Consider the following 11904-nt stretch of genomic DNA (forward strand, 5'->3'; position numbering starts at 1 on the left):
CCCCGTTTTAAGAACTTTGCCCTTTTTTTGAGTAGTGTCTTGCCTGTAAACCGCCACTAGAGGGAGCAAAGAGCCGGAGTTCCACTTACCATGTCAGAAATATCTCTTCATATGCCATCACTGGTCAGTGGATGCTGCCTCTCTCCCCTGAGCGCCACCATTCCCCATAGGCACGCACACTTTTACCTCTCAGGAAGAGCAGGAAGGGGGCATGGTCGTACACGCCGCTCTACTACGCATGTGCAGAGCGGAAAGGTTTGAAAAATAGCCTCAAGCCCCATACACACTATCAGTTTTCCTGTCAGTTTTCTCTTCAGGTTTACCAAAACCATGTAGTGCAAGGGCCTGCCTGATTGCAAACAAATTGAAGCTCTTGAGGTTTGACCTCATATTAGATGGTTTTGGTAAACCTGAAGAGAAAACCTGCAGGAAAACTGATAGTGTGTATGGGGCTTTAGACTTCACTGAAGACGCAGCAGCTTTGGGGGCACGCGAGTTCTCTGGTTGGTTGGATTCAGGCACTTTTAAGACACCTACTCAGCATCAGAATGTGTGATTAGTTGCTTACTTTATGTAGATTGTTAAACTAGCACAGTAGTGTATGCACTGTTTGTACCTCTGCTTTTGGCTTAGGAATATGTCTTCACAGAGAGAGAATTCGGGGACTAAGAAAGACAAAAAGGGATCGCCGCCTAAAACAGAGGGCTCTAACCATTCCCGGCCGGCATTATCCTCTCCTGAGGGACCTGAAGCACCCATACGAGATGAGCCATTGCCTTTATCAGGAATAGAAGCCTCTCCTGTTGTGCTAGGTCCTGCATATGTCACTGAAGACACTTTGGCAGCAGCTCTAGACAACTTGGAAGGCAGGGTCGCTGCATCAATCGCTAAATCCTCACAAAAGGACAAAAAAGCGAAGCGGGTCCCCTTCTGTTGTTCTATATCCCTCTTCAGAAAAATCTGATGAGGATGATGTAGCACGGATGACGAGCAGTCGGGTGGATCAGAGGAACCTTTTTCTGCTTCACAGGTTCTTAAATTGCACGTGCAATGTTATGCTGAAGCAGTACGTTCCACATTCATGTTGCCCTCTGTGGGGTTAACTGAATCACCTGTCTCCTCCCTGGGTTCATTAAAATCCCCACAAGCTGCATGCTCCTTTCCGGTTCATCCTTTATTGGAGAATCCTATTTACGCAGACTGGCAACATCCAGATAAGCGTTTTTCTCCTCCCAGGAAATTTGATGTTCTTTATCCTATGGAGGAAAAGTTTACTAAAAAATAGAGGCTACCAGCAGTAGATGTGGCCATTTCTTGTGTGAATAAAAACCTAACTTGTCCAGTAGACAATGTGCAGGTATTTTAAAGGTTTTTCTGAAAAGAAGTTAGAATTTTTACTTAAATCTTCCTTTCTTATGGCCAGCGCTGTGACCCAATCTTCTGTGGCGGCAGTTGGTATGTGTCAGGTCCTGAAGGAACAGGTGAAACGAGGGCTCAAGGATCTTCCTCCAGATCAGGTCAAACTTTGGGAGAGCCTGCCTAAGGCCTTATAGTTTACGGTCGATGCCATTAGAGATTCTATTCAACAGGCATCCACGCCTCATGCTCCAACTGGTGCATATGCACCGAATCCTTTGGTTAAAGCATTGGTAATCGGAAGCTCCATGTAAAAAAACATTTGTCCGGTTTCCCTTTTCATGGGGAACGACTCTTTGGGGATGATCTGGATAAGTACATCCAGAAGATCTCAAGTGGTAAAACTACACTGTTACCCAAGAAAAAGAAAAACAATGCTCATGTTTTAAACGTTCTCTCTCCCCGATTCCCGGGGCCTCTGCCTCCGCCTCCAGGCAGTGGCGACGACATTCTCAGTCAGCCACAAGACCTAAGACCCAGGGTCTTAAAAAGCCATGGGTACAATAAACAGAAACCTAAAGCTTCCTTATAAAGGGATGCACCCGCTCGGACGAGTGGGGGGGCGGCTTTGGCAGCTTGGCAGGCAGAGATACAGGACAAATGGGGTCATTTCCACTGTATCCCTAGGATACAAACTAGAATTCCGGGAGATCCCACCTTATCGGTTCCTAACCTCAAATATCTCCAAAGATCCATTAAAGAGAAAACCCTTCCTCCAGGCAGAGGATCACTTGCTGTCCCAGGGAGTAATCAGGTAAGTCCCCCTAAAGGAACAAGACGCGGGGTTCTATTCAAATCTTTGTGGTTCCGAAGCCAAACAGAGACGTCAGACCCATTCTGGATCTAAAAGCTCTGAATCCGTTTCTGAACATTTGTCATTTCCGAATGGAAAAAAATGTGATCAGTGGTTTCCACCTTACAAGGCGGAGAATTCTTGACGTCAATAGACATCAAAGATGCATATTTACACATGCCTATCCATCCTGCTCACCAAAAAATTCCTAAAGTTCGCAGTGGTGCACCGTCCTTTTCAGTTTGTGGCGCTGCCTTTTGGCTTGGCTACTGCTCCCCGGGGTTTTTACAAAAGTTCTGGCCCCGCTTGTAACGGCTACCCAAGTGGTGTGAGGGTCTCAGCCGTTGGAGACGTCCCTTTCCCTGGCAAGCTGCGATATGCAGGTACCGCCGGTATATCCCATCGAACGCCCTTCCAAGAAACGAGACGTGTTACGTTTGAAGGGTCAAGCAGACTGACTTTATTTGGCATATTTCACCTGCTTATATCTGCTTACAACTGTACAGAAACAAATGACACCCCCCCCCCCCCCCCCACCCAGGGGGGACTTCAATACACACACTTTGAAACAATGACACTCCCTTGAGCCAATCAGTCGCTAGCCGTTTTGGCTCCTTAACTTGATCAGACAATAGAATTCAATTAACCTTTAAAACAATTATCACTCACACATAATCCCCATCAGCATACACCTCACAGGGGGGCTGTTACCTCCACAAGAGAGAGTTCATTCGCATTCAGCAGTGAAAGAGACTTGTCCAATTACCCCTTTGAGCTCAGAATACAATGTGGTGCATCCAATGGTGACAAGCCATGCAGTTCCTTGTAGTCCTCCCTGCAGGAAGATTATCGATGTCCCGGCAGCAGGCATATGTCCGTTACACTACTCACCTTTTGTGGAACACTCCGGCAGACCCGGATTGATCCTTTTCGGATCAACTTGGGGATGTCCGGTCTGCTGTTAGGGTAAAAGTTCAGTTTGCCTGGACAGTCCGTCGGCCTTCCCATTGGCTTACCAGGTCGGTAGCTGATGGTGAAGGTGAATAATAGAATTCAATTCTGGAACAGTCACTTGCTTTGCTCTCTCAATGGCTCCCAAAACCTGTTGCTGATGCTCTTGGGACAGATACGGCACCACCTGGATGCAAATCCCATTTAATCTTTTGACAATTTCCGCCTGTTTGTGCATTTCAATGTTCAAGCCACGGGACATCTCATAATACATGACATAGTGTCGTTGCATCTCTGATTTCTCACTGGCCAACTTGTCACATTCCCATTTTAGACTGTGATATTGTGCCGGATCTACAGTACATGTCGGGGAAGGTAGTCTTACCCGGTTCTCGGCAGCAAGCGGGTTGATTCCAGCAACGCGGGTGGTCACGGGACAAGCAGCAGCAGGTGTAGGTAAATAAGCCGAAGTCAGAGGGCCAATGTCGTTGCCCAGCACCACCTCGGCATGTAGGTTGTCCATGATACCAACTGTGGTCTTTCCTGACACGGCTCCCCAGTCTAAGTGCACCCGGGTGGTGGGTACGCGAAATACAGCACCCCCTGCGACCCGGACGGCAACTGTGCGAGTGGACACGTTCTCTGGCTTTACCAGATGTTTTTGAATCAGAGTGATAGTAGTCCCGGAATCTCTTAGGCCTTGTGCTACTTGTCCATTCACTCGTACCTCCTGACGGTGATGCTGACGGTTATCCGGAGAGGCCGCTTGTATTGGGTCTGCCTCATACCAAATTCCCAGACATTCCTCAGGGACCCCCTCGGTCTCCAGGCAGTGGGCCGCAGAGGGACGTGATGGAGTGACCTCTGTGTTGGGTGTTGTGCGTCTCCAATTGTTATTTGTAGCTCTCAAAGGGCAATAACGAGCAATATGTCCCGTGTCGCTGCAGTGATGGCACGTCACCCTAGGCGAATCCCGGGGGTAGTTGCTAGGCCCCTGAGGACGTGGTGGGACTGGAGCCCGAAACTCTGGGCATGGGGTGACGGTTGGAGTACGCGGTTCTACCTTCTGAGCCAGCCACATAGTACCCTGGCTTACTTTCCTTGTCTCCGCCTACTCATCTGCTAGCCGAGCCGCCTCGTTTAAGTTAGCGGGACGGCGATCTCGTACCCAGTCTTGTATGTCGGCGGCCAGGTCTTGGAAGAAATGTTCCATTAGGAACAGCTGCAATACTTCCTCCCCGGTGTTGGCCTTGCACCCTTGGACCCAAAGGGATGCCACCCTTTGTAACTGGTTGGCCCATTCCATGTGGGAGTCCACAGCCATCTTCTTGGACTCCCGGAAGCGCCGGCGGTAGGCTTCTGGCGTTACGGCATATCGGGTTAGCAGCGCCTTTTTAACTTGCTGGTATTGTAAAATATCCTCTGGAGCGAGAGCCCGAAAGGCTTCATTGGCTTTGCCCGACAATTTCCCCGACAAAATAGTGACCCATTGGTCTGGTGGTACCTGGTGTAGTGAGCACTGCCTCTCAAAGTCCGCCAAATATCCATCGATTTCCTCCTCACTTTCTACAAAAGCTTTAAATGCAGTGAACGGTATTTTCTTTCCTGTAGCAGCAGGTGGGGGAGTAGGAACTGCAGGTGTAATGGGCTGTCTCGCTCTTACCAGTTCCAGTTCTTGTCCCCTCTTCGTTTGTATCTCTTCCCTTGCTTCCCGAAACAGCTGGTTGATTAGTTCCACGATTCTGGATACAAGGATAATCTCCGCTGTACAATCCCAGTAATTACATCTTCTTTGCTGACCGGTGCAAGGGGCTCCGTTCCTTCCATGGATCCATCCATTTCGTCCAGCTCCAGCAGTTCAGCTATCAGCTCCCTCCGTGGTCTGTTGCTGGCGCTCCTACCACGACTCTCTAATAAATCTTTCAGTGTGGATCTTTTCAGCCTGGCGTACTGCGACTCCATTCAGCACTTGCTCTTTGGATAAAAGGACCATCCCACCGCTGCCAACCAATGTAACGGCTACCCAAGTGGTGTGAGGGTCTCAGCCGTTGGAGACGTCCTTTTCCCTGGCAAGCTGCGATATGCAGGTACCGCCGATATATCCCATCGAACGCCCTTCCAAGAAACGAGACGTGCTACGTTTGAGGGGTCAAGCAGACTGACTTTATTTAAATGACACTCCCCCATAGGGGGGGGGACTTCAATACACACACTTTGAAACAATGACACTCCCTTGAGCCAATCAGTCGCTAGCCGTTTTGGCTCCTTAACTTGATCAGACAATAGAATTCAATTAACCTTTAAAACAATTATCACTCACACATAATCCCCATCAGCATACACCTCACAGGGGGGCTGTTACCTCCACAAGAGAGAGTTCATTCGCATTCAGCAGTGAAAGAGACTTGTCCAATTACCCCTTTGAGCTCAGAATACAATGTGGTGCATCCAATGGTGACAAGCCATGCAGTTCCTTGTAGTCCTCCCTGCAGGAAGATTATCGATGTCCCGGCAGCAGGCATATGTCCGTTACACCGCTCTTAGCAAATTTAAGGGCACAGGGCATGGTGGTGACGGCTTATATGGATGATCTACTCTTGGTTGAACAGTCAGAGGCACGATTAAATCGGTGTGCTCAGTACAGTAAAATACCTAGAGTATTTACGGTGGATCCTAAACCTTCAGAAGTCCTCTCTACAGCCCCTAAAAAGGGTGGAATATTTGGGCATGGTCTTAGACACAACCAAAACAAAGCATTCCAGAGCCAATGGTCAAATCACTAAAATAATTCATCTGCATGGTCAGGGCAAAGGGGAAACCATCTATTTGTCTTTGCATGAAGTCATTGGGGAAGATGGTGGCCTCTTTCGAAGCCATTCCATATGCCCAGTTTCATTCAAGACTACTTCAGAGCAGTATCCAGGCTGCCTGGAACAGAAAAATCCAAGCTCTAGATTGGCCTATGCACCCGTTCTCAGGTGTGCTCCAAAGCCTCAGTTGGTGGTTAAAGAGGAGTTCCACCCAAATTTGGAACTTCCTCTTAACCCACTCCTCTCCCCCTTACATGCCACATTTGGCATGTAATTTTTTTGGGGGGGGAGTGGGGGCTTCAGCACGAGTGGGACTTCCTGTCCCACTTCCTCCTTCCTGTAGGCGACTAAGCTTAATCGCCTTCAGGAAGTGGCTGCTGTAGGCGATCTGATGAAAGAAACAATCAAAGAGGAGCAGGCGCCATTGGTTAAACTGTACAGCTATTTATTTGTATTGGAGATAGAAATAAAAGTACTCACTGTATTTGTAAAGTTTCAGGCATGTGGTTTGTTGTCCTGTGATTCCGTCAGGGCCCAACCGATAGATTTGAGTGTCCTTGGGTCTCTGTCACAGCGCTGGTATTTGGCTGTGTTGCTGGTGTTGTCTAGCTGGGTTCATGCGCTTGGTTGTGAGGATGTGAGCGCACAGATGTGCCAAAGGGCTCCTCTGGCACATCTGTGCGCTCACATCCTCACAACCAAGCGCATGAACCCAGCTAGACAACACCAGCAACACAGCCAAATACCAGCGCTGTGACAGAGACCCAAGGACACTCAAATCTATCGGTTGGGCCCTGACGGAATCACAGGACAACAAACCACATGCCTGAAACTTTACAAATACAGTGAGTACTTTTATTTCTATCTCCAATACAAATAAATAGCTGTACAGTTTAACCAATGGCGCCTGCTCCTCTTTGATTGTTTCTTTCATCATATGTACCTGAGTGTCGCTTCAGCTCCTTCTGCATGGCTGCCTGGTTTTAACAGACTGTAAACTCATGTTACAAGCTCACCTAGCTTACAGGACTTTGCACCAAGGACTCTTTTTCTTTACATGTTATACCACATGCGCTTTATTGTACTTAGCTGTAGGCGATCGCCTAGGACACGTCACAGGTCCTAGGCGATCTCCTGGCCAATTACACGGCGCCGCTCGCGCATGCGCAGTGCCGCATGCGCAGTGGGTGCCCGGCCGTGAAGCCGAAAGCTGTCACGGCCGGGTGCCCACACTGAAAATGAAGACGCCGGCCGGGGAGGGGGGGGGGGGGGAGAGGAGCGGAGCCCCGGCCAGCGCGTCGCTGGAGCAGGTAAGTGCCTGTTTATTAAAAGTCAGCAGCAACAAAAAGTGTAGCTGCTGGCTTTTAATAAACATACAAATGGCTGGAACTCCCCTTTAAGCACCAAGTATTTGCAAGCCGGGAAATCCTTTCTCTCCTTCACTTGGAAGGTGGTGTCTATGGATGCCAGCCTGTTGGGCTGGGGAGCAATTCTGGAAGAAGCTTCAGCCCAAGGAACTTGATCCAAGTCCGAAAGGAGCCTGCCCATCAACATTTTGGAGATTTGGCGGTATATCTGGTTCTCACAACCAGGACACACAGGTTACAGGGTTACTCGGTTCGAATTCAATCCGACAATGCTACTGCGGTGGCTTTCATCAATCACCAAGGAGGCACCCGGAGTCAGGATGCTCAGAAAGAGGTGAACAAAATTTTAACATGGGCAGAAGCTCATTTCATTCCAGGGGTGGAGAATTGGCAAGCGGATTACCTGAGCCGCCAGCAATTGCTGCCAGGGGAGTGGTCTCTCCACCCAGACATTTTTCAGGATATATGCCAGAAATGGGGGACCCCGGATGTAGACCTGATCGCTTTTAGGTTCAACAGGAAATTAGACAATTTTGTATCAAAGACAAAAGATTCTCTATCCTATGGGACAGATGTACTAATGATTCCCTGGAATCCGTTTTCCCTGATCTATGTGTTCCCTCCAGTCCCGCTCTTACAGAAACCCCTTTGCAAGATCAAAAAAGAGGGAATACCAGTTCTCCCGGTGGCTCCGAATTGGCCCATAAGGTCCTGGTACACTGAAATCATAAGGATGGCGGTGGGGTAACCTAGGATTCTCCCACTTCGCCAAGACCTGCTATGACAAGGTCTAGTGTTCCATCCTTCCTTACGAAAGCTAAGTTTGACGGTCTGGCTGTTGAAACCTACATACTGAGGAAATGAGGACTCTCAAGTCCAGTTCTTTCCACTCTTATTAATGCTAGGAAGAAAGCTGGCCTCCGGGCTCATTTATTATAGAATCTGGAAGGCATATTTCCTGGTGTGAATACAGAGAGTGCAATCCTCAAAAATATGTCATTGGTAGGGTTCTGTCTTTTTGTCAATTGGGGGTAGATATGAAATTAGCCCTCAGTACCATTAAGGGTCAAATCTCGGCTCTATCGGTCTTCTTTCAGAGACCATTGGCATCTCATTCCCTAGTCCAGGCATTCATTCAGGGGGTACTGCGGGTAAATTCGCCAGTCAAACCTCCCTTGTGCCCCTGGGATTTGAATCTAGTTTTGTCAGTCTTGCAGAAGGAACCTTTGGAACCTATTCGTCATATTCCTTTGATTCTCTTGAGTCGAAAATTGGCATTTTTGGTTGCTATCTCCTCTGCTAGGAGAGTATCTGAATTGGCAGCTCTTTCTTGTAAAGAGCATTTGTAACAAAGACAGAATTGTATTACGGCCCCATCCTACTTTTCTTCCTAAAGTGGTCTCGCCGTTCCATTTAAATCAAGATATTGTTTTACCTTCCTTTATTTTTTCCAGAACTGCAGTCAGCGGGGGAAACATTATTGCACTCCCTAGATGTAGTGAGAGCAATGAAATTTTATCTACAAGCAACTGCTCAGATGCGTAAAACTGATGTTTTGTTCTGCCAGAGGGTCCCAAGAAGGGCCAAGCGGCATCGAAATATTTGTAAATGAATTCGACGAGCGATTGTTCAAACTTATGGTTTAAGGAATACAATTCCTCCTTTTCCTGTTTAAAGCGCACTCGACCAGGGCGATAAGTGCCTCCTGGGCAGTGCATCATTAGACTTCGATGGCTCAGATTTGTAAGGCTGCAACTTTCAGTCCATACATTTACCAAATTCTACCAAATAGATGTAAGAGGACACAAGGATTCCACCTTCGGGCATAGTGTGCTGCGGGCAGCAGTATAGGGCCTCGCTTTCGATGGTGGTCTGCTTGATCTGTGTCTACCTCCCCTCATATGGAGCATTGCTCTGGGACGTCCCACTATGTAATGATTAACGCTCTGTGTCCCGTGGTGTACGATAAAGAAAATAGGAATTTTAATAACCGCTTACCTGTAAAATCCTTTTCTTGGAGTACATCACGGGACACAGAGGTCCCGCCCCTCTTCTGGGATACTTACTGCTTTGCTACAAAACTGAGGTACTTCCCTTATGGGAGGGGTTATATAGAGGGGAACTTGTCTTCATTGGGTGTGCCGGTGTCCAATCACCTTTGGTGACCTATACAACCCACTATGTAATGATTAACGCTCTGTGTCCCGTGATGTACTGTAATACAATTATTTTACAGGTAAGCTGTTCTTAAAAATCTTTTTTTTTAGCGTTACTTTTAGCCTGCAAAGCGCCCCAGTGTGAAAATGTCTTTATAGATATGAATATTGGAAAGAAAAATATTTGTATTACAATACAGTGAAACCTCAGTTTGAGAGTAACGAGCGTTTCGCAATACGAAAAAAAATTTTTTTTTTTTTTTTAATACTGATTCGGTTTGCGAGTGTTGTCTCGCAACACAAGCAGGTTTCAAGCCACAGCGGTGTACAGTACCACATTTGGCCAGGGGTGGAGGAGGCGCTGGAGCCGCTCGAAAAAACTTGGAAATACTCTGTTCTCGAGCCTTTCCGAATTCAGCCGAGCTGTCCCAGAGCCTTTCTGAGGCTCTCCGGAGCCCCCACCCCTGGCCACATTGGTATTGCATGCCATAGAAGTCAATGCGGAACAAATTATTTTCGTTTCCATTGACTTCTAAGGGGAAACTCGCTTTGATATGCAAGTGCTTTGGATTATAAGCATTTTCCTGGAACGGATTATGCTCATAATCCAAGGTTCCACTGTGGATTATGTGTTCTAAAACGATTTGTTTTTCCCTCTAGTGCAGTGGTCATCAACCCTGTCCTTAGGACCCACTAACAGGCCAGATTTGATGTATTACCTTGGGGAGATGCCGACTAGAATACTGCAATCACTGAGCAGCAAATTATATCACCTGTGATTTTTTTTTTTTCCTTTATCTTGCAAACCTGGCCTGTTAGTGGGCCCTGAGGACAGGTTTGATGACCACTGCTCTAGTGGATAACATTAGTATTGCAGCCTTCATCTGTGTTGGCTGCCTGAGCATCAGAAATGCATGAAACTTGACGTATTTACTAAGAATGTCTTGTCCGTGTGTATGGAATTATGGATTCAAAACCACTGAAACTGATCTCCCTTTATAACTTAAAACTGAACATTTAAAATTACCAGATTTATGTTATGAAGATGAAGGGAGATCAGTTTCAGTGTTTTTTGAAACCATAGTTTCTCAGAACTCCATACACATGGACTAGACATTCTTGGTCACGTTTCATGCATTTCTGATACACAGGGAGCTGACAGAGATGAAATTGACATTTTGTCATCACTACATAATTGTTGTTTTTTCTCTTTCACTCTATAGGTCTGTGATGCCATACTCTTACACACCATGCAACGTTTCTCCTTCACAAACCACCTTGTTGGTGCCACCTTGTTCCAAGCAGATAGGTTTGAACAGTACGCAATGGAGTTTCCGGAGGATGCACTGAGTAAGACTTTGAAGGCCTATCCAATGATCAAAGGGAGTAGGTTAAAGACACAGCTTAGTCTCATCTACAGCACAGAAGAGTTCAGAGAGTGTAAGGGTGCTGTGGCCCTATTCCAGCTGTTTATGCAGAACAATCTTAAAAAAGATTTTAGAGAGACTGTCACTCTGCTGAAGATTCTCATCACCACACCCATGACCACCGCAGAAGGTGAGAGGTGCTTCTCAACCATAAAAAGGATTAAGACTTTCCTGATAAATGACATACCCCAGGAGAGGCTGAATGCATTGGCCATGCTGTCAATGGAAAATAGAGTGATGACAGAGATGACTGGCTTCAACCAGAAGGTCATTGAGAAATTTGCAAGCCAGGAAAGAAGGAGAGCAACATTTAATTTCAAATAGTGCCACTGGCACTAATGTGAATGTGGCGTTCATTTGTATTCAGTCACCTTTACTCTGATTCAGAGTTTTTTTTGTTTTTTTTTCTATTCCTGTTTTTGTACAATAAAATTTGATTACTGTTTTGAAAAGAATCACTGATTTGTGGTATATTTATTGCATTCTTTAACAGTTGACTTAAACATTAACATTTTCTATATTTTATCTAGCAGGAATGACACATAATCGCCTGGTAAATGCCTATTTAGAGTCTTTCATTACTAACGGTGTAATTTCTCTTCCATTCATGGACGGACACAGCAGCATTGACCTTAGGGTTATATATCCTTCCCTTTAGGAGAGACTAGGCAGAAAAAAACAGCACTTCAAGTGTTAAAACACTTCTCTCAGTACAGCACCTCCCAGGGGGCGGGTTCCCCGGGTACATCCCACTCTCTTGCATCAATGCAGCCTCAGTTTTATTCTGCCTAGCGTTAGGAGAAGACATGGAGCTTCTGGAGCCCATGTGCTCTGGAGATTTTTTTGAGATTTTTCGTTTTTATTTGGATTTTTCCTGCATTTTTGGATCCTGGGATCTACAATCAACTGCCGACTGGGTGACAGGCTGGATCTTGATCCTTGTAGTTCCCCCATGTTCGGCCATCGAGCGTGTGCCGGCCTTTA

The 11904-nt window shown here is 46.8% G+C and overlaps 1 protein-coding gene across 2 annotated transcripts in view; it reads left to right on the forward strand.

The window, feature by feature from the left end:
* The window catches only part of ANP32A (acidic nuclear phosphoprotein 32 family member A), a 51254-nt gene extending 39882 nt beyond the window's left edge, over window positions 1-11372 (forward strand). For both annotated transcript variants that reach the window (XM_040342231.1, XM_040342232.1), the window contains one exon: window positions 10717-11372. In XM_040342231.1, the coding sequence (XP_040198165.1) occupies window positions 10717-11244 (528 nt within the window). In that variant the 3' untranslated portion in view covers window positions 11245-11372. The remainder of the gene's footprint in view (window positions 1-10716) is intronic.
* Window positions 11373-11904: the final 532 nt, after the last annotated feature.

Source organism: Rana temporaria, chromosome 3 (assembly GCF_905171775.1).
Source record: "Rana temporaria chromosome 3, aRanTem1.1, whole genome shotgun sequence".
Lineage (NCBI taxonomy): Eukaryota > Metazoa > Chordata > Amphibia > Anura > Ranidae > Rana > Rana temporaria.